Source organism: Pholis gunnellus (assembly GCF_910591455.1).
Source record: "Pholis gunnellus genome assembly, chromosome: 14".
In the NCBI taxonomy this organism is placed as follows: Eukaryota; Metazoa; Chordata; class Actinopteri; order Perciformes; family Pholidae; genus Pholis; species Pholis gunnellus.
This window is the reverse complement of record NC_136541.1, coordinates 12882515-12906638: the sequence shown is the minus strand read 5'-3', so window position 1 is coordinate 12906638 and position 24124 is coordinate 12882515. Positions and strand designations below refer to the sequence as shown.

The 24124-nt window shown below is 43.7% G+C and overlaps 1 protein-coding gene across 1 annotated transcript; it reads right to left on the bottom strand.

Annotated features, from left to right (window-relative positions):
- Positions 1–281: 281 nt before the first annotated feature.
- On the bottom strand, positions 282–24124 carry mast3a (microtubule associated serine/threonine kinase 3a). The gene is made up of 26 exons (XM_079173154.1): positions 23701–24124; positions 21128–21216; positions 20316–20388; positions 18013–18091; positions 15614–15771; positions 13061–13136; positions 12589–12798; positions 11348–11449; positions 10796–10928; positions 10058–10143; positions 9728–9813; positions 9164–9372; positions 8863–9001; positions 8497–8629; positions 8236–8401; positions 7998–8099; positions 7449–7571; positions 7029–7144; positions 6673–6854; positions 6068–6189; positions 5782–5970; positions 5259–5482; positions 4791–4913; positions 4452–4588; positions 3686–3870; positions 282–3575 (listed from the first exon to the last, which is right to left on the bottom strand). The coding sequence occupies exons 1-26, from the start codon at positions 23784–23786 to the stop codon at positions 2707–2709; spliced, it is 4197 nt and encodes a 1398-aa protein (XP_079029280.1). The 5' UTR covers positions 23787–24124; the 3' UTR covers positions 282–2706.

The window sequence follows — 24124 nt, the reverse complement described above, 5'->3', positions numbered from 1 at the left end:
GTTGAATGTTTATGCTTACCTCTGTTCTACTTTGTTGTGCTTGTTTTTATTTATATATATATATATATATTCTGTGTATGTGTAGATTTAGATTTGTGTTGTAGAGCAAGATTTATGTTGTAGAGCAATGAAAAAACTGGAGTCAAATTCCTTGTATGTGTATGCATGTATAGTCAATAAAGCTGGTTCTTATTCTGAAAGATTATTTTTGTTTATGGTGCCACAAACCTGCATGATTGCATTTACTGTTGGCTGAGGGACAAATGACACAACACTTTGTGGTCCTGGACTTCGTAGTCCCTTTGTAATGCATTTATTTCAAGCACTGTTAAGACAATAAAAAAAACAATGTCACACCAGTCTGCATCAGACATTTCATAAAGGCCAGTTTGACATTTGGGGACAAGGGGTCGAATGGAGAGCGACAACTTTTTAATACACTAAAACGAGCGTGGAAGACACGAAAAACAAGATGGAGGAGGACAAGTTGTGAAGACATGGAGTTTATCTCACACACAGGCTGGCAAAAACAGAGATGAGAAGAGTCGTTCCGACCGCTGGTATGGACTGCTGCTGAGATCTCCAGCCTTCACTTAAAAAAGTATAAAATGATGATACAACTTAGGGTCAAGAGATACTAAGACTGGTTGGTTGGGGTAAAAAATAAAAACATCAAATCAAAAGAACATACCAAGATGTATATTGCATCAGAAATTCAGGGATAAATCCTACACAGACACACCGTTTAGTTTCCGCTAAGCAGACGAACAAACTTCTAACTTCTAACCCACACAATCTATCACCACCTTTCAAGGCTTAGTATGTGCTCAACATCCGTTATGAATTCCCATATTAACAGTCCCCTCAATTAGGTAAAAATACAAATGTGTGCCATCATATAATGTAAGAAAACAAAACAAAAGTTTTTCCTTTGTAAAAAAAAAAGAGACCGGAAGCATTTTTGGTTACTGATGCAAACGATTCCTGAATGAAAACAATAAGAAACTGATTCAAAATGGCCACAAAAGTATAAAATAAAGAACACAGAGCTGAAAACATTTCTGAACCAAACTCCAATTTTAAAGCTCAAATCAGATACTGAGCATCACATTTAAGAATTCAAGGCCCTTTGGATTTATAACTTCCAGGAGCATTTAAAAATAAAATAAAATATGTTTTATAATTGTGGGAATATTCTACTGGGATGTGAAGCATGCACAATGCTTTGAGGCTGATCGCAACATGAGATTAGGACCCTGTCACATTACACAATATATCTGAGTCCATCTACCCTTACAAGGTCACTTTCAAAAAACACCATCAACAGCTGTTATAAGGTCCACCATTGTTTATACAACACACATCAACAGCATAGGTTATTAGTACTGCAACACGACTGTTTCCACATCAGAATATACAAAAGGACATCTCCTCTACTCAGTCCTTCATCCACTCAGGGCCTGGAGGTTGAATTTCATTCATTTTTTGATAATAATTTAACTAAAAACCATGACAAGTCCACACACAGATTTGCACTAAAATGTAAACATTCATTCGTAACACGCATTAAAAGAAAACAAGCCAACGGGAACAAGTTTGTTGCATCCACTGTACAATTTTTGAATCCTACGCAGAAGGAAGTCGTCCTGAAATATGAATGTGCTCTAACTGTTATACGGCTACTATGACTTGTGCAAACACTTCAGCTAGACTAGGTTATGGAGCTGGACGGGGGCTTGATTCAACAAGGTATTAAGAGGACAGCGACAACAGCCCGGTGTCATGGAGTCACAACGCTTTATCTACAGACCTGTGTGTAGAGCAGGTCATGATTTAAACCACTGCTAGAGGAGGGACACACTGTTTTACAGGACGGACAGGAAGTGAAAGTAGAGCCCATGCATGCATGAAGCTTCTTATATACAACTACAGTACCTCTTTTCAAATGGTTCCTATGGATAAACCAGACTTTGGCACCACAGCTAGACTTCCAAGTATTAAGAACGTTGATATTTTTTTATCCTTCAAAAAAAAAAAAAATTTCATACGAGGCCTAACTTTGGGATCGATTAGTTCCAATGGTTGCCTCCACAATCCGTGTGACAGAGATTCTATAATATACATTATATGTTGCCGGACAAACACTGTCAGTTTGTTTCAAAGACCCAATCTGAACACGAAACAACACCCAGTGCTAGGCAGGCATTGAGGTATAAAAAGAAATATGGTAGGGTATTGACTGATGTTTACCTGCCCTCTTCTTCTGCACCGGCTGTAAAACCACACTGAGAGTATTTGTGTGGCTTTTCTCTTGTGCATTTCCTGAACTAAGAGCAGCTGAAGCATCCAAGGCATTTTCAACATAAAAAAAAGTCATAAATAAGTTTCTTCATTTAAAACAAAAAATATTTACAAATTACATCAGTTACAGGTGCCACAGTGATTTGAGAACCGAGGGAGAAAACAAGCAACGAGGAAGTAAACATAGTTTGGCAGTCACTATTCTGTTAACAGTGTTGCAGGATGCATATATTACTGAGATACATCAATGTTTGTTCTTCTGTCTTCAAGCAGTTGCTCGTGATGATTTGGGACTTGATCACAGTCTTCTGGACACACATGCAAGGCCTTCATATGTAAGTACAGTAGCAGGTCAAAGACTTTTCAGTCTCCTCCTCAGTGAGACTCCCTGGCAAAGTGACGGAACTAAAACCCTTCTTTGTCTTTCGACTTGGCTTTCTGAGGTGTTTTTGTACCCTGTGATCCACTTCCTTCCAGCTTCACAGCGGATTCTGACTGGGCCGACTTGATCCAGGACGCTGTGAACGCTTTCTGCTGCGTGACAGGAAGCGTTGGGCTCGGCGTCTTCTCTCTCTCCTCCAAATCATCGAAACTCACTTCCTGCACGGCCTCCTGTTTCTTGAAGGAGTCCCTTCGCTCCGACAGCGCCAGCTTCCTCATCACCACCACCTCTTTGGAGTGGTGGTTGCCACCGCGGTGTTGTGGCGAGGCGGTAGCGCGGTAATGCTCGCCGCCTCCACTGGCTGCGTCCTGGTGGCCTCGCTGCCCTCCTATGTACAGACCCTGGCGGCCATGCTCACCGACACAGACGAACCCGGTGGCGGTGTCCCCCTCCAGGTCCTCCAGCCCCTCCCCTTCAGACAGAGGCACCTCCATGGTGTGGCGACGGGTGCTGTAGGCCTTCCTATCACCGTGGTACCCCCCCGTCATCTTGTCTCCCGTCAGCTTCTCTGCCGACTGGACCCTCTTGAGGAGCGGTGACCGCGGCGGTTCTGCACTGCGGGGACGCACAGAATGGCGGGTGATAGTGGGAGGGGACAATGTCTTGCCATGGAAACCCTGTAGAGACTTGGGGTGACTGGGGAGGCAAGATGGAGAGCACTGGGGAGAGAGGGGCTGAGGGGGGGGGATGCAGGCCAGCGGTGAAGGAGGGATACTGGTGGTGGACTTGCAGCGCCCGGCTTTGGTGTAGCGACCCAAGACATGTAGGGAACTGGGACGGGCCTGTGGGACCGGCGAGTTCGGGGAGCTGGAGCAAGGAGAGGAACTTGAATCTGACAAAAAGAGGAGAAAAAAGCATGAGTAGATATTTTACCCAAGACAAAACGTTAAAAACACAAGACACAAAGAGATTCACAGCTCCCTCTTTTGGGATGCAACTCACCTCCAGAGTGATCAGGCGCAGGAGAGCGACAAGGCGTAGAAGGCCCAGGAGAGAGACTCTGCGTGGGGGAGCCGGAGAGGCTGTCGCTGGATGACTGGTGGAAACCCGAAGAGAAGCTACGACTGCTCTGCATGGGCGGAGGAGGTGTGTGCTTAGACAGCTTCTTCAAGATGCTACGTCGCCGGCTGCGCAAGAGGAAAGAGGTGTCAGGTGTGTGTATTTTGCCTATGATATTGTTCTTTGCATGCTTACTTGAGTACAAAGAGTCTCTTTCAATGAGCCAAAATAAAGAGCGAGAGGTAAAACAACAGCCAAAGAAAAAGACACAACCTCCAGAAACATCCATTGAACTGTATTTCATATAACAGCAATTATCAAAGCTTCATCAGTGAATCTGTCTTTTTGAGTCATCTGTTTTGTTAAGATTATTTTTTGGGCTTTTTTTTTTTAGATATACAGCTAAGGATAGACGTAGGAAGGGGTAGAGCGAGGCGGACGACATGCAGAGGGCCACGGGACGGATTTGAACCTGGGCCGCAGAACCATTTAAAGTCAAGCTACAAGAAGTCAGTCCAATGTCTCTTAGACGGTCCAAAATGTATGAGACAAACTTGGAGAATGGAATTGTATGACGGTTAACTGCAGTCGTTGGTGATTGACGTCTAAGTTGTCTGAAGCGAATACTAAACTTTAGACGGGCGTTCCTAATGTCCAACAGTAATGCAGCAGCTGCTGCTGCGTATGACTTCATTCTCCCCTCATGTACCTGTCCTGTCCGTCCTTCCTTTTGCTCTTCTTGCTGCGTCGGGCCATCTTGGCCTTGTAGCTCGCTTTTCTGGCAGGGCCCACCTTGATAGAAGTGTTCTCCAGTGCAGTAGTCTGCAGGGTCACCCTGTTTCCACTCTGTTGGAAACAGATCATCAACATAAACACCCATCTGTAAGGCATTCCCTCTTAAGAGTAGAGTCACAAAATGATGTGTCATCACTTGCACAAAGTATATGCGCTTGAGAAAGACTCACCACTTAAAACAGATTGTAATCATCAAAATATACAATAAGCATGCAGAAGAAGTACTCAAATGAAAGATAGTGTATCCCTGTACCTTGAGCAGGAGCTCCACCACCTCGGTGTGGACGAGTCCCTGGACCGACTCCCCGTTGACGTGAGTGATGAGGTCACCGGCCCTCAATCCTGCCTCGTGTGCTGGACTGCCTTCCTCAACACACTGTGGACACAAACACACAACCTCAGATTAAAATGACTGGCCGAGCAACCATCTAATCGGCTGGTACCATGACTGACACCCAAGCAATTATTACAACCAAGATTTCATGAACACATTTATGCACAGCAGATAAATCAAAATACATACATAAAACTATAACATACAGAGTTGATTTGGCACAATTACTCAGACTCTGTAGTCTTGACTTTTAGGGCCATCAACAAGAACATCGGAAGACCTCAAAAGTTGTTTTAATATGTTATTTTTAGAACTAAATATCTTTCATAATTACACTCCAAATTCATTGAATATCCAACATTTGAGGACTGAGATGAGGACACATACCCAGACCATGTGGTGAACCGTGTAGACGTCACTATCTCCCATGTAGACTCTGATAGCTCGCAACGCAAAGCCAAACCTCTTCCCAGAGCTGTGGATGACCACAGGAGGCCTGAGGCAGCTGATGCTCACAGAGAGGTCCCTGCTGGGGGACGAGTCTCTGGACGAGGGATTGGACGACAGGGACAAGGAGGATTTGGGGCTCGTAGGAGGACCTGCTGAGTCATCTGGATCAGGAGAAGAGGATTAGAAAGGTCAACGGATGAGAGTTTATGGATTGCATGTTAATCGTTAAGTTCTTCCACCAAACTATCATAATACCAATGCTAAAGATTAAGGATATTATACTATGTGTCATTCTTAGTTAAATAATTGAAATGGGATAACATAATTAGTCAGGTGACATCATTCTTTTTTTGGCCATAGTATTAGTATTCATGGTTTGTGTGTTTAGTGGGTAAATTAACCAGCATCACGCTGTAGAGGGCACTGTAAACACATAAGTAGTCATTATCATCCTGTCTACCTGGGGTGATGATGAGGGACAGGCCAGAGACAGAGGCGGACTTGGGGACTTTTCCAGTTGACGGCCTGGGCTGCTCTGGGGTCTCCAGCTGGTGGGCGATGCGCCGGGACGCCCCTCTTCGGAAGGATGGCCTGGTGCCTGTGCTGTTGCTCCGGAGCCGAATGCGCCGCAAGTTGGAAACCATCCCGTCTAGAATCAGGAGGTACAGAGCGTGAGCACTGGTGTTTCATAATTGCTACATAACAGGAGAAGACAATGTACAGAGATCTGTGTGTGTCGGCCTCACCTTCCTCCTCGGCAGAGATGGCGAAGCGAGGCATGATGTCGAGGCTCTGGGTGCTGTTCATCACCAGTGGGCTGGCACTGCGCTCTGACTGGGAGGAGCTGGACGAAGCACGGGGACGCAGACTGCCAGGAAAACACAGTAAACATGCAGGATTTCAGTAAATCCTGTATACACATATTTAGAACTATGAGTAAGCGAATGAGTAAACTATGGAACATCTACGGAATAAAAAAAAAACTCCATAAATCTAGATTGCCCCTATTTCTTTTAGTCTGCGTTGCATTTTCTTACGAGCAGGTGAATGAGCTCTGGTATGTTTCTCAACCAGTAGTCATTTGGTTACACAATCTAACTCCACATAGAAAGGATCAAACCTGGGTGAAGGTACAGTGTCGACCATTTCAAATGACTAATGATATACAGTATTGTGTTATTCTAAAAAAAAAAAATTCTCATTCTGAATACTAAGTGCTTCACATTTAACGAGAGAGAATTTTACACTTTGATCTCACATATTTCAGAAAGCTGAGGCGAGAATGAGGGCTGGCTGTAATATTTGTCCTCTCATAACAAGGATATCACCCTCTCACAGTTCATGCTCCCACCTCCCCCTGTGTCCATCTGTCCTCCTGTCTCCACTGGCCAAGTGTTTGTGTCCATCGCCAGGGGAGAGGACTCCCCTTCCCTCCCACCGCTCCTCCTTCTCCTCACTGTGGCTTCGCTCTGACGACGACAGGCTCTGGTTGGACGGCGTGGAGGTGGACAGGTGCTCTGAGCTGCTGTACACCTAGAGTTTAAGAAGCAAAAGTCGATGTTTAATCAAGACATCGGGAGGACTGTTTTCTCAAAGTTCATACCAATGCTTCATTTTACCAGAGAGAAGTTAAGGTAAGATATTTCTTTTAATGACATATCTAAATATAATGCGCGAAATTTTCTGTAGGTGAAGACAAATGAGTACCTTGCTGAAGCGGTGGGCCACAGAGGAGAACTGTCGAAGCTCCAGAGATGACTCATCATCGTTGGTTTCATCATCGTCATCATCTGAGTCCAGGTGACAGTAGCGATCTGATCGGGCTGTGGGAAACACAATGATAGCGCATTAAATAATGACAAACTGGTGACCCTGTTTTCATCCAAACTATAATGACCAAAAGACGTTACAGTAAAATTAAGTCTCTGCAGCCCTCTCTTAGTCCTCTGTCCATCTGTTGGGGTCTAGGTTTGTCTGTGTACATGCAGACAGAGACCTATATTTGTATGTATGTGTGTGTGTATATATATATATATATATATATATATAGTATTGTTTGTGTTAGGTGAGTCCAAACTTAGATCATGAAAGGTGTGTACTTGTCCATAAAACGGCTCTTCCACTTACTGTCAAAGTAGCTGGTGTCGTCCTCAGTCTCTAGTTGAGGTATGAATTCAGCTTTCTGTCTCAGGAGGCCGTTCCAGTCCAAACCCAAGAAGAACATGTGCATCTTCACCTCCGTGGTTCCACCTGGAAAAAAAAACAATAAATAAATCAGACAAATAGGTTTGGCTTTCATATCTGGGGCTGGTTTAAAGCCCCTCCTCAGCCAATTTCTGCACGGTGTCTCCCATGATACCTTAATATCTCTCTTTGACATACTCAAGTCAAATGTTTCTGGAGCTTTCACCAGTCATCAGAGCTTTGTTTACCACAGCTCTGCCTCACTCCAGATATCAACTGTCATTATCACAGCGTTGAGGTAAGCATAAAGGTGTGTTTGTTTTGTATTTGTTGGAAAAATCCTATCAAATGCTGCCACAATAATGTCTCAAATTAGTTTATTTTTTAAATGATTTCAACACTTACAGAAGACTGTAACAGTGCTATGCATCTGGGACCTAGCAGGCTGTACTCTATAGGGCCTTGTCCACCATAAGTCACTCTGCTACCAACCTGTTCCCAGACGCTCCAGGGGGCTCTGTCTCAGCAGTCTGGTGATGAGGTCCTGCGTATCAGCTGGCAGAGCGTCTTCCCCCTCAGGCCAGATGATGTCATCTGGACAAGGAAGCACATACCAGTGATGCAAAGAAGGGATTTAATCACACAGAAACATTGCATAAACCTGAGGTGATGGCCAATAACCCGAGACTAAAATAAACAAAATAATAATTGTGTGTAGCAATGCACTTACCGTTGACCACCTGACCAAAGAGCTGTTCTGGTGTGTCTCCAAAGAAAGGCACACAGCCCACTAAGAACTCATAGAGGATGATGCCCATAGCCCACCAGTCCACTGGCTTCCCATAGCCCTGCCTCAGGATCACCTCTGGAGCAATGTACTCTGGAGTGCCGCATACCTGTAGAAAGGAAATACAGATGAAGAGAGTGAAGCTTGATGTCAGTTAAGGTCATAAACACAACAGAGAAGACGAAAAGATGAGAAGAGACAAACCTGTTTGTCGATGAACTCTCTGGTATCCTTTTCTATATGTCCTTCATACAAGTTGGTGGTCATGTTCATTAGACCGATCTTTGACAGCCCAAAGTCTGTCAGCTTGATGTGTCCCAAGGAGGTGATTAACAAACTACAAAAGACGGAAACAGAAATGTTTCATGGTACATCAAACGCTAACTTCAAAACACAGATCTCAGACTTGGTGAAAAATATCAAAGGTTGTTTCAGAATATTTTTGCTCCAACTTCAAAATGATTGCCTTCAAGACGAGGACAAGTCGAAAAATGACGAGAGCTCGAAAGTACTTAGGCGCTGCCTCAAAGCAGAGAAAGAAAAAAGGAAATGTGTGAAATGAGGACTCACTTGTCAGGTTTCAGGTCTCTGTGTACGATGCCGTAGTTGTGAAGATACTCCAAAGCCAGGACAGTCTCCGCAAAATACATCCGAGCCATGTCCACAGGCAGAGGACCAATGTTCTTCAGTAGGTTGGCACAATCCCCACCTTAAAATGCAAAGACAGTATGATTCTGTTTAGGCTTTCTGAATGTCTGTGACTTTTTGCATTTACAGTTGGCAAAAAAGACTAAATATTATATTATATTAGTTTTGTGTGCTATATTCTTGGGAGAAAAATTGACATATGCATGGGCAATTGAAAGCTCACCTTCCACATACTCCATGACCATGCAGAGGTGCCTCCGTGTCTCAAAAGAGCAGAACATAGAAACCACAAATGGGTTTTCAGCAAAGCAGAGGATGTCTCGCTCCACAAACACCTGCTGGATTTGGTTTCTAAGCATCAGGTTCTGCCGGTTGATCTTCTTCATGGCAAAGCGTTGACGGGTGTCCTTGTGGCGCACCAGAAACACAGTCCTGCACGGCAGCAGAAAGAAGGGAGGACGACAAAAGAGGAGAAAGAAGGACAATTACAGGACAAGCAGGGGTAGGAGTTTATAAGGGAACGAGAGGTACGAAGGGAGATACATTGAGCGATTAAACAGGGGAAATAAGGCGGAAAAAAAGATGAGGAAACATACGCATCACTTACTGGGGAACATCAGTTCAGACTTGAAATGAAATTGCCCAGACAAATTCTAAGTGTAAACACAAAAATACTACAACAACACATCCTCATTTTAGTTTCTTTTCTGGTTTTATTGGGCTCTCTGTGGTGCCCGTAAAGAGACTGAGTCAGTCGGACGCAAACAAAGAAGTCTGTTTTACTCACCCATAGGCGCCATTGCTAATGAGCTTGATAGTCTCAAAGTCGCTCTCCAGTGGTTTCCTACGAGGAGGGGTGCAGCCTGCTCGGCTCTGAATCACACAAAAACAGAAGGAAAATAACAGGAACTTAGTTGCTGCATGACTTCTGAAAAGCATGAATTCCTGCACTTTATGATGTTATTGTGATAATGTGTCTGCCTGTATTAACAAGTGCTCTATTCCCCACTTAAGCTGTATTTAATGCATTGTAATTAACCCCGTCAGTGTTGTTTTATATTTCTTCAGTGCAACTGCCTTTGCCTTTAAGCAACTACTGTTTAATATAAGCTTATACCTGTAGCGATGTTGCCTCTCCCGTGTCATCAGACTCTCTGCTGGCCGCTCTGTGAACCGGACTCGTCTGCTCCAGATGAACCATCTCTGTAACAGCAGCAGCAGACACAGCGATCAAACTCCTTTCAGTTTAAATAAAATAAGACAGTAAGTGTGTATTTAACCATTTTCAAATGATACAAACTGTCTAAGGATGCAAAAAAGCATACTTTTATGTGATATATATTTTTTTACATCATTACTTTATAATGTCTCAGTTCTGTTCACTGATTAAATGTTTTCTAAATGCAGCTGAATTATGCTCTACTCAACTTGAATGTCATACAAAGCATTGTATTTTAAAGCTGTGCAACAATAAGAACAGATAGAATTAAAACTCAAAATCAAGTAGAAAGAGTAGTAATAAGTTCAGTAAAGTGCAATAAATTATACAGTAAGTGCCTTCAGCACACATTTAAGGATGTGCCTTTAGTATATTGAAAACAATTAAATGTTGTAATGCATACAATTCTACATGAAATAAGAATAATTACTGCAACAATAAACATGTTGGTAGGAATAGTGCCACTAGCATTACTGTGTCCCGGTGAAATTTGTTCTGTTTAACAAAGAAAATCCTGAAGTTATTCTGGTAAAATAAGGAAGCAGTACAACTCATCCAAAACAAAGTATCCTAAAATGCCTAAATAGACAGTTTAGTAGGTAAAATACCCCCAAAAATAAAAAATAAACAGCGCACCTTCCAAGGGATCCCTGGTGAGGCCGAGCTGGCTGATGATGTATTTGGGAATATCAGTCTTGATGCCGTGGCCCACCTTGGCTTGACCCTCTGCAGCCTCCAAACGTTGGTAGAACTCCTCGGGATCAAACTCCTGTGTTGTGATTTTATTTCAAATATCATTTAACTGCCCTTGGCTTTTGTAAAGCCCAAAAAAAGAAATACTACAACAGCGCAGGAAGGTGTTGCAAAAGAAATACACATAGTCCCAAAAAGACTAGTTGAAAACAGGGAATCCAGCGGGTTGCTCTTTAGGACTTGTGAATTTAAATGATCAACTACACACCCTACTGTCAATATCAAATATTGATATTGCTTATGAAAGAACTACAACTCCCAACATCATCCTGTCCGACAAGGTAAACTTGCACCTGTGTTATGGTAAACGCTGAAACCATCATTACCTCACTATATCATCAATGTATTTGAGATATTTTGTTGAAGCTGATGAGCGTCATGTTGCTATTGTGTCACTCCTGTACCCATGATGCAGTGTGTGCCAGTGAGTCTTACCAGACACTCCAGGAGCCTGGCCGGCCTCGAGATGATGATGAGAATCTTCTTGACCAATTTGGTGATGACGGTCACCTCCTCGCTCTCTGATCGCTCATACGCCTGATCGGGAAAGCACAGAGGACGATGGATTGTTATTTTTGACTTAATTCAATTGGCATGAGCCGTGAGGCAGCGCATCCCCCCCCCCCCCCCCCCCCCCACAGAGGCTGCTTCTGCACTTTGGCTCATATTATTTTTAGCATCCATTTCATCTTCTCACGCTATCTGTTGGCGATTCAATAGATATAGGTATTTCAACATCTCACATGTGTCTCTGTGTGCTGCCTTGTCCGATTCATAAATATTAGGAAACACTTGCAAATACACTTTTATCAACACTCATTGTGTCCATATCTTGCTCTAACATTGCCTTGCCTTGGTCAAACAGCAAGTTCAGAGCCACTGTGTTAGAGGTGGTGTCAGAGTGATTCCAGTCAGAGAGCAGGTTAGACAGCTGAACCACTTAGAAACAGGCTCTGTGTTTTAACCGTCAAATGTGTTACAAGATTTGTGTTTTAAAAAGGTGTAGTCTTTCAAAAGTTGCCAAGAAAAACAGTGTTACGAAACTGCAATTATAATTCAAGAGAAGAAGTAGCGAGCACAGGGACAAAAGCAAACATTTGAACATGTGACAGCGGGGACCATTTGCTTAGAATAAATTCTCTCTCTAAGCTGGAAAACCAATTTATTGGCAAGATGGAAGAATAATTACAGAATTGTGGCTTTAGTGGAAATTTTAGACAAAATAATGCCTATCCCTGTTGTACTGTAGGATAAACTAAGCTACTAAGAGACGGGATGAACAGAAGAAAGCACCGCATCGACTATGCTAACTGCATAAATCTGTAATCTGCTCTGCAGGAGGCAGCATGTGCTGCAGAAACATTTTTGCTAGAGAGGTTATGTAAGAAATCATTATATAACACTTGACCACTGCACAGATCAAAGTAAGCATATCAAATGACAACACAATTACTGACCAGTGAACTGGAAACAGCACTGAGTGATAACCAATCATAGATTTCAATGTAATGTGTCCAGTAAAGCTACAGCACGCAATGTCCTGGAGGGATATCTGAGCTACCAACAATCAGAAATCCACTGATGATGCCTTAGGAGGAACAAACACTGGCTCCACAGTTGCATGGCTGAATAACAATCCCAAACAAACCCATCTGTTAAAGATGAGAAACACTCACCTCGTGCAGCAGCTTCTCCAGTTTCTCCTGCAGCTCCACAAAGTACCTGGAGGTGACCAGGCCTTTCTGGGACTTGTCCAGACAGTCTCTGGCGAGCTCCACCAACTGGTGCTGAATGAATCCCAGCACCCCATCAGCCAGGGGCAGAGTAGTGCCGGGGGATAACTCTGCAATGGTGTCGAGCAGCCGACACTCCATCTGGGCTGTCGCCTAAGAAAACAACCGAGATGGAGGACTTCATTTAAAACCGGTGACAGCAGTATTGTATTAACGGTTCCTTTTAACTTGGTCCCCCCACAGGTGAGCGAGCCAGGACTTGGATTTTGCCGGGAGTGTTCTCCTGTCCTAGTTTGAGTAAAAAAAAAAGCTCATGCGCACGCTGGTGGATAGTCTTTTAACATTGAGATGCATTTGCAAGCTGAACATGTTGAGCAAATACAAGTCAAAGAGAGAAAGAAAGCACCGACTATACCTTAGGAAAGCGTTCTTTGTAGACATGATTCATCATGACAATTTCGTTGTCAAATGTTCCACAGGTCCGTCCAGGGCTGGATGACAATCAGGTAAAAGAAAACATTAAATATCATACGTTTGCACAGATATAGTTCATCATTTATAGATGCTAAATTTGAATCATACAAAACAAAACAAAGTTGCAAACTGATCATGGGGGTGGGGGAGAGAGGCTTACGTTAAAGATGTTAAAAGTTACTCGCACTAGTTGATATATTCAAACAACGTCAAGCTCAAAAGCTGTCTCGTTAAAGCTACATCAAATCTACAAATGTCTTACAAGTAAATTGCAAATGTTTGACTGAAAGTGTTTACTGCCATCCCGGGTCATAAACACAGCATGTTTGAATACAACACTAATGCGATTCAGATCAGGTTCTCATCTGCAGTATCCATGACCACATCTGTTGTGTGCACAGGGCTTCAGTTACGAGCGGGCACCTTTAAAACTGTCCGAACACATTACAAATCAATGGACTGTCATCACAAATGTTGGAAAAAGCTATACTGGGAGCCTCTATACGTCGCATACTACAAATAACAATATCAACATGTGACACGCACGTCACTATTTCTGGGTAACACAACAGTTGCAGTTGCTCAGCAGTGGTTTTATTTCAGGGCAATAGCAACAGTTAACCCATTGGGAACTATTTGAGGGCAATAAGAAACACTTAACACACCCTCTTGAGCTATTTTAGAGCCACATAGACACTTGTCGGTATTCCTTTATCACAGTCAATGCGTGCAGTAATTTAGATGCGTTTTTGATAGCATTACAAAGGTCAAAAGCCTGGTGGAGTTTTCTCTCTTTAAAAAAGATGATTAGAGGGTTGTTAGAGGATGTTCCATCTGTAAACAACTGATCAGGGGTCAAATTAAGAGACCATCCGTAAGAAAATGCTGCTTTACTGGAACTTCGAGATGGATATATATATATATATATATATATATATATATATATATATATATGGCAAGGGCAGGGACAATCACATCAAATTGTTACCAACACCCTCCACAGCCCATTATTAAAGTCTCCAGCAACCTCAGAACTCCTCACCACAACAGCTATTTAGAGGGCTTGTATAAGTGTTTAATGAGAGCGGCCATGTTAAATGATGAGGCAACGTGATCCCCTAGATATGCTAATCCAGGGTAACCAGCACAGAGGACCACATCAAATAATGAATGCACCATATCCAAATACTTCCAGCCAGTGTTTCATTATTTCTAATCATAAATGACAGACGTTACGGAAAGTTAGGCTTTAGTTAGTTTGAGGCTGAGCAGCTTTCTTACTAATTGTGCTTGTTTACGTTTTCTGTGTACAGCTCTGCTACTACGGACCACACTTATGCTAACTGCAGGTTTGTATTTCAAATCCATGTTTGGGTAAGCAGCTGTGTAATAGAGAGAAGATGTACAGGGGTCTGTCTCTACCGCTCATTATATTCCTGAAGAATCTGGAGGTGGAAGTCTTTCTATGTGCTCCACAGCTAGCATCAGCTAGCATCTTCAATTAGTACAGCAGCTGTTTCCAAGCACAGCGGAGCAAAAGCAGAGTCACATGGCAGCTATGGTGAGACATGCTTCTTGTCTGGGCCAAGAAACCCACAAGTAAATGTTAGCTAACAGGAAAATGATGATGTCAGACGAGAAACTTTGGTTCAATAATGACAAATACAGATGGCAGACATTACTTTGTTTCTCCTCTTTCGTTTCAACTCATGTCATTGATGTTCAACCTGTAGCTATTCAGTTAGCTGTTGAACAATGCACATACATAAATACGTGTATAGCTAGAAGGTTAGCTTGGCTAACTAGCTAACCAGCCTAGCTTGAATGTATTTTAGCCACACTCAAGCTCAGGTGTGTGGCTGAGGTTTTACTGTGAGTAGCTCCTCCATTTCTGTTGTGCATTGCATTGTGGGAAAATAGTGTCAACACAACACCAAATGTATGTAAACAGTAACATTTGCCGCGGGTACACTAAAGTACTCTGGTACTTTTACAGTGTAATCACACTACTTATTTAACAGTGATGAAAGCAGTGCTTGAGTTCAGCAACAGGTCTCGTCTCTCTTTGGGGCGTAATTTCAACATTTACCTCCAACATTAGCCAGTAGAATGCAACTCTTTAATAAAGTACGCCTTCTACTTCTTTTGGTTCCATCCACTCAAACCAAAACTAATCTGATCAAATTATCACTTCTCCAAGTGGAGTTCAGTGTGACAGAAATGTTTTTGAGACAAAGACGAACAGTGTTTACACTGGGTGCTGTCAACACTCACTCACACATTTTGTTGACTAATATATAATCAACAGAACTGTAAAAACTGAGTTTCTCCACAAAGAATCACACAAAAGCACCACTTTCAATCTCGTGTTTACCAGATATGTGCTCAAAACCTTAAGTCAACTAAGACCAGAACGATTAGTCGACTACCAGGTGGGCGGCCCTCCCTCTCACCTGTACAGCATTGTTACGGTTCAACTCAAATCAAAAGCTACCTGAGACTGCGAGAGCGGAGCCTGACGGGAGGCGAGGCGTGTGCTCCCTCTTCGTCCGCCACACTCTCCGTGCTCCGGAAATGTTTGAACAGGAAGTGGAGATCATCTTGCGTGGGCTGGAAGGGCAACTGGTGCAGTAACTCCTGGGAAGAAGAGGACTGTGGGGGGAAGGGGGGGGGGGGGGAGAGAAATGGGCAATTTTAAAAGAGAGATGTAGAGAGTGGGAAAGAATAGTGCACACAGGTCAGTGTCCTGCAATTTATTGTAAACATGTAATAAAAACAACCACGTCTGTCTTTAATATGCACACATGTATCCGTCTCACGTTGTGCTTCTGCTGCTTTGATGATAGAACATCCTGTCACACCACTGCTCTCTCAGATTCACTCATTATTCTGTTAACGCTCAGAGTCTTAAGGCTTTCATGCTCCACCATAGATCAGAATTAGATGTAACACTACAACAAGGACAAGCGGAGAAAAGCTGCAGTAAAGTAAAAGATCATAAATCCCTTTAGTATTAAAAATGACTCTGGGAGCTTTAGTGTTCTGCTCTCCTAAAGCCGGATGATTTTTCTCCCCTTGCTGCAGCGTGCCCTGGAGGCCCGCAGCAACGGCTGTTGCGTTGGCCATGCATGCATTCGTTTTCTCTTTCCAAGACAAAATGTGTGACACGCAGCCTGGAATTTATGAGAACTCCCATCTGGCTTGGGGTCTTGTGTTTCACTGGAGGAAGAGCAAAGAGAAGAGTGGCTCATCTGACTGTAGGAAAAGAGACCGAGTCTAACAGAGAGGGGAAAAAGTGAAAGGAAAACAGAGAGAAAAGCACACAGAGTAACAGAACATAGGAGGAGGAGGAGACAGATACTCGGAGGAGGAAACCAGAGACGGTTCAGAAGCGAGCGAGAGCAGCATAAAGACCTCACTGACAGCGGGCCTGAAAAGGGGCATTGTGTGAGGAGCGCTGACCTCACCGTCTCGAAGCCATGTGGTTGGCCATACGAAATTACAGCCGTGACATTGGAGAACGGATATTGTTTTTACAGCCAACTGCAGTTTTCAGTGATGACTTTCTCGACCAAATCACAAGCTAATCGACACAGAAACCGTCAACAAGTAGCTGACGGGTGTAGCCGGGCAGCACGTCTCACTTCCTGCGTTTTTGACTTCTCCCCAAAAGGATAAGCCGAGGGAGGAAACGTGGAACGCTGTACAGTCCCGACTCATGTGTGAAGTCATCCAGGAAAAAGAAACCAAAGCATTTCAACAAGAGCCGTGTTATTATAGCGATAAGACTTGTAATTCCTGTACTTTCCCTCGCTTGGAAGGGGCAAATCAGTCATTTATTTAACAAGTTTACTAATTCAACAGCAAAATACTTTATTGTTGAATTCAGTACAGAAAAACACACCGTATGGAGAACAATTCTGTGTTTTTTTTAATGGTCATCTATGCATAAAACTGTCCCGTCTATAATATAAATCATTCCAGGAAAACTTTGGGAAACGCATCTGAAGATTCATTCCTATTTCCTGCGATGAAAGGCTGATGATGGCGCGATGCGTCATCGTTGGACATGTCCTGTTATGACTGACTCATTAAAAGTATAGCACCCATTTTCCAGTCAGCTGTTTCTTATCAATCAAGAGTATGGTCAACCAGACTGTCAAGTAACAGTGGTGTGGTGATGGGGAGGTTTTCCACCTGCCTCTGAGAATGTTCTCCGTGTCTTTATTTGCATCTGTTGAACATATGATCTCAACTGTATGCCGTCTGTAGAGGCCACTGTGTCAGTGCGAAGTGACACCGGACACTCTGGTTTTAAAAGGTTTGTCGTTTGTTTCTGAAGAACGGAGGCGGATCAAAACAGCCATTTCTCGTTATCTACCTCTATGTTGTTCATTATGCTCAGTAATTGTGAGGCGCTTATATTTTCTGCCAAAATATGGTGAATTCGAGAGCATCGCTTTCAACTTTTACAAGGCAAGCTGAATCTGCATCACTTTACTCAAGATAATAAATATGCCTGCGGTCTTTTGCTGTGAGCGGTTTGTCACAGGGTATAAAACACCACGTTCACAGCTCATCTAAAGCGTGGTCCAGGTGCAGAGCCCTGATATAATATATCTCACTCTGTAAACTAGGGTCTGCTGTAAATCAGCAAGGACTTATTTCTTAGACCGTGTGCAATCTGATGGGATTTACAGTTCAGTCAGTCAGCACCTTAAGCTCACGAGACACCACGGCCCCGTAAACCGATTGATACGCCGCGTAGAAGTAACACGGAGAGCTAAACGGTCCCATGACAGTGGTTTGGAAAGGGGTCGAATATCTGATGAGGGTAAGAGACGGACCTGAGGACAGACATTGAGAGGAAAACAGAAAGAGACTTCAGCTTACGGATACTGATGAACTGGGTGCATTGGTGCAGTATCCAGAGGAGGGAACCGACGCCACAGACCACCTTCGCCCGTCCACTCTGCAGACACAAAACAGAGACGTGCTGCTCAGCGGTAGCTCCCCGTCACACATGGAACCTACACATACCGGCTAACTCGCTCCACTCTTCAGAGCTTCGCCTTTTTCAAACCTGCATTGTATTATCAATATTACCATGCAAGTTTAACTCGATAACATCTGATGCGTGAGACTGTGTCAATAAATAAAAGAAGAAACGCCAGCTTGTCGTTTTCTTACCTTTCATTGCGTGCCAGTTGGCTACACAGATGCAAAAGTGAGGAAGACACAAATAAAAGAAGGAGAAAGAGAAAGAGAGGAAGAGGGGCGGGCGGAGACACAAAGCGAGAAAGAAAATAAACACTGTTTAATGATCGTGAGAGTACGTCTGGCTGTCAGTCATAGCACTGTTTGTCTGTCAGCTAGTGACAGTGTGCTGCTGAACACCTGCCAAGATGCCCTCATACTGCAGCACAGAGCTGACTCATTACACACACACACACACACACGCACACGCGCACACGCACGCACACACACACACACACACACACACGAGAGAACTACTACAAACAGAAAACCCTAAACTTTTTTTGGGGTGTGACATTTCTACGTGTACACCTCCTCTGTATCCGCTGCCCTTCCACTTCTTCACTCAATAATATGGCGCTCTGAGGACGTGGCCTAGAGTCCCTCACTGATTCAACCTGTGATGACAGGGATGGTCAAATGTTTTCTCTCACAAACCTGCTCTTGGGGGCACGCAGCTAAGTCAGGGGTGACGCAATGAAGTTGGACGGCTCTGCCTAAAATGTGACTGACGTCTATCTATAAGACGTCTGCGTTTCATATCCGATATGCATGTCATCCGCTATGTGTTATTAAACGCCTTACTACTAGCTCGTTTAATTAAGGTCCTGCAAGTCTTAGGAGGATAGAAGCTGAGGTTAAAAACACGGTTTGGAATCAATGCAAGAATCAATGCCTAAGGAGAAACTAAAGTGTTAAAACCTCAAGGTTAAATAAAGAGCATCTTTAACGGTGAAGAGGGAGCTGCAGCTAACCTCTTATACCTCACCCCTGAGGTGGTTCCTTGTCATTCCTTCATTTGCATGAAGAAATACTTCTTTAATCTTTACATGTGTGTGGCAGCTATTGTGTGTCTGGCTCTTTTACATTTATATGACAAAATAATTGCACACACACACACACACACACACACACACACACACACACACACACACACAGCGAGGCTATACAGCTCGTGTGAATAACAAATAAACCCAGTGGAGCTCTCAAAAGTGCAGCCACAGCATCTGTCTGCGCACTGGCAGCTTTAAAAAGTCTCAATAAATATAGATGAGTCATGCGGGCTCGTGCGTGGCAATACTATCAGGAGGCCTCCCCTCGCCATCCTGCACGGCAACATTAAATGCTAATTCAGAACACATGATATTTCAGATAAGCAGCCTGTACATTGAAAAGGACGTTCAGTGAGAGAGAAGCAGCTCAGTATTTTGAGGGTACTAGTTACAGCTACTTTTCCTCTAAAGCCCAGTGAGTCTGCACACAGCTGTAAGACGCGTGATGAGAGGGCAAGCGTTGCAATTTCTCCCCATAATCACAAACGCCCCGAGTAATGAGTGTGTGCAACGACTTGCTGCCTTAATTGGCTTACCAAATGCCACAGCCCGTGTCCAGCAAATGGCCCTGGGGCCTTTTCGCCGGTTGGACTTTTCCAACTCATTCCAACTACAGGGGCAAAAGGAAGAAGCCAGGGCATAGTCGTCACTCATGCTACTCAAGTTTCCTCCAAAGTCAAGTATCTTGGGTTCTTCTTAGCATGTTTTTTATTGTACTTAGCTTCAAATAAGTGAAAACCGTTATGCTCTGGTTCATTTTTAGTTTTTGGATAGGTATGGCATTAACCTTGCTCGGAAATATTGGCGTTTATATATTGTGTTTTGAACTTAAGCTGACTACAATTGTGTCATCTTTACAGGAAGAAAGATAAACCTACTCTAATGTTAACGCTGAGGCCCGTAATCTTAAGAACAAGCGAGAGTAAGCTAGATTTTAAAAATCATCCAACAGAGAAAACCCAGGCAACTCTTTTTCCAATGACGGCAGCTCGCAAGTCCTACTCATTTTTCAGTTTTTTTACTAGGCAGGGAAAATACTACTGCGGTAATGTGGCTGGACTCAGGTGCTTTAGAACTACTTAATATTAAAATTGAGTTAATTCTTACCTGCGGGCAAACTGGAAGTTGGCAGAGGTGCTGGCAGAAACATTTCTGGGGCTTTCTGAAGGGCTGCTGCCAGCTGAAGAAAGAAAACAAACTTTGAAAATGAGCAAAAACTAATTTAAAATGTGTATGACTGTGTGTGTGTGTGTGTGTGTGGTTAATCATTCCACTGGCTGTCCCCTTCTTTTACACGGTCAGTTTGCAAAAACTCTCTATGATCATTTTGCAACTGATTTGACTTCACAGCTCAACCTGAAACCGGTTTTTAAACTGCAGCAACACCCCCACAGAGGTTAACTAGTCCTCCTCCCCGCCTAGTCAAAGAATCTCAGTTTCAGCAGACGGCCGGGACTCCTGATGTTGATCACACCACTTAAAAGGGTCGCTAAAGGAGTTTGCATGCCAGCAAAGCACTGCCACACCCTGAATCACTTAAAAATAAAATGGGTATTAGAGAATGAATGAGTCTAATAAAGCACTCCAGGCACCTGGATGAAGGAATGAGAAGCCTCGAGGAAGCTGCATGAAAGATATCATCATGAGGAAAACTACTGTATCTCTTGTGCACATTATGATCCAACAGCAACGGAAACTTGATGAACACACCAGAGGGAAACCAGTGCTAGTCGTGTGACTTAAATTAGGCTGAAGGCACATACACTAAAAAAAAAAGAAAATTCTTCATCGGCTTGTCTTGTTTTCCATGTGATCGTGTCTATGTAAAGTACGCGTTATGAGCCTCTGGTCTGAATGCTAAAACAGTATCACACACACTGAGCCGAGCAGACACGCGAGCATAAACAACACGCACGTACCTGTGGCAAGTGGGAGAGGTGAAAGAGGCCGGGAGAGCGTGGGCGACGGGGTCCCGACCGCCAAACTCCTTCTCTTGTTGTTACGGGAACTGTGAGGAGCAAAACAAACAGCAGAGAGAAAGCATTTGCTTATTGCTCGAGGTAATTATAAACACAACCGTCTTTTATCAGGGCAGTCAAAGGTCAGGTAGAATAAAAACAGTCCACCTATGAACGAGAGTTGTTGATCGCGATAAGGAAAACACTGATAAATGTACTGATACTAGTAGTGGTGTTAATACATACATATATACACACACACACACACACAGAGCTACAGACATGTATGTTAATATACAAACACAATCACACAGAAGTGTATTACATTTGACTAATGTTACCAAAATAATGGAAATATACCAGCATAAATCAACATCCTGTGAATAATGAGTTGGACTCTGTAGTAAGGCATTACATTCAAGTATCAACGGTGATCAGATGATGCGTCTCCTGTGTCCGAAAGTAATTTCATGTGAGAATATGGGAAACATCTGGAAAGAGTAGTGAGTGTACCAGTGGGAGCAGCTGATCCTATAAAAACAGCCGTGGCCGGTTGTTATACAAAGAAATGTAAAGAAATACGTGGACCCAATGATTCCCATGACATAATATGCTATCCACAGCACTAAAGATCCATTACCACAGATAGACAAAACAAACCGATCTATAGGGAGGAAAATCAATGACCAGATTGTGTTTTTGGTTCAGCAGTTGTCAAACTATTTCTTTTAAAAGCACATATATAGCTGTTGTTTTCCTTCTGCCCTGCTGGTTGCTCCACTTTTGTCCAAATGTGGTATATTTTGTTAGAATTCATTACATTGCTACTGCTCAGCTTTCTCTGATGAATGCAGCTCCTGTAAGGAAATCTTTTTCTTAGAAAGGTGATGACTAGCAGACCTGTTTAAAAGCTGGCAGATGGTACTAGGTGGCATTTCTCCGAGCGTTAGTCACCCACAAAGATGCCAGTGTAATTAGGATGTTGTCACTTTCATTTTCGAATGATACTTTGTCCATTTCCTGTATATGTGTGCATATATGGTCCCTGGAGGCCTCTGTATGCCGGGTGTCCACTCTAAATGTGCCAAAGCCTTCATATAGAATAGACTTCGGGCTCTGTTTTTCATTTATTTTAACATTCCCCACTAAACTGGATATAATCCCATCATGATCTCCGTTTCATCCAGATGACGTCGATGCCATCTCTCTTTCTCTCTGGCAGTGACCTAAAATAATCGAGGGTCTGAGACAACAACAAAGCCTGACGTTTCTGGGTCGACGCCGAGGCGGACTCAAACAGTATATGGCCCCCAACCCAAATAGACTCAAAGCGGCAGCGACGGCACAGCAACAGGGAGAAGGGCGAGCCAATAAATGCTCGACTTCGGCTTCAACGACACACAACCACAGAAAGATGCTGTGCATGAGCACTATCTTCTTCTTATGAGGAAATAAATAAACAGACACCCTTTTCATACTATAGTGCCTGGGCATATTTGGCATGACGCCTCACTTTATCACACCATGACCAACACTCGGCAGTGATAAGGCCACTCATATTCGAGACCAACAATAGTGGCTTGTAGGGGCCGTGCAAGCAGCCGTGTGGCATGATGAATGTGGGCCACTGAGACGCAGGCCTGCGTGTTTCACATGGCTGCTGATGGTGAAGGACTGCATTTATTCACTGAGCTGCACTCAAAGTCACGCTGTGTTGAATGGGTTAACGCGTCTGAACCAAAGCTACATGGAAAAAAAAAAAAGGAGGAGGGGGGTAGTTTGACACTAGCGGGCAGTTAATGGTGAGCACACATATATTGTGCATACATTTAAAAGATGAGAGGGTTTTCTTAAGATTTAGCTCATTGGCAATCGGTCTTGCAGTGTATGCCATTGACAGCAGCTACAGCACAGGGTACTAGAGTCACAACAGAACGACGTTTGCAGTAGAATACTGAGATTATGACTAAAGGAAAATTTAAAATCCATAAATTACCATTAGGTCACAATGAACGCATTGATTGCCAAAGACGCACTGAGTCCCTACAGGACGTTAAAGGCTAATTGTACAGCTCTACTTTGTGAGGGCTGATTACATTTATCTTTGCAGTTAAAAAAGGCACATCTACAACGCTACAGTCCCACTGACACACACCAGTGTATCGATCCGCCCTGGGACTGTGCGTCGCTTTATGCGACAGCCGGTAGCAGACAATGCAGTCTAGCCCCCCGTACACAACACTCTACAATGGCCACGTTTCTCTGTCGGAAACAAAAACTAGGGCGGATGTAGCAGCAGCCGACACATACAGTAACGTACGGCTACCACAGACAGCACACAATGGCATGATCGGTCTGAGCTGTTGTTATGTTACCATACACGGTTTGGGGCGCGTTTACGTGCCGTGAATCAATTAGCTAATCATACACGTTCAACACATTGACGTTTGTCAACGAAATACAGGCAGAGCGGACGTTGTCGCTGTTGCATACAGCCACAGATTCATTCAGAAATCCTATAATGTGTCCTTTACCTTTTCGACCTTTTCATCATGGCCCCAGTCACGAAACTAGTTTTGTAGCTCGGCAACACGGTCCAATAGTAGTTCTGGTCAGACATGTTGATGGCGGTGACCGATAAATCCAATCCAGATATGAGAATTGTCCTCTTGTTAGAGTGGGAGCATCATGTTGCGCGGTCTCTCTCTTGGGGAGTTGTTACCGTTGGTGGTGGTTAGGCCAGTACGCAGTGTACGACGGCTGGGACTCCGTTTAGCTTCGGTACAAACTGACCCCAGACCCGCGGCTCGGCAGCTCGGTGATGATGAGCGACTGCACTGGCCATGTCCGCCCTGACCCCTGTCTCTCTGTTACCGGCAAAATGTCCCAAACAGTCTGTCTACCGCGGGATATGACATTATCCAGTGATATCTCAGCCAAAATAGAAGAGTGATACAA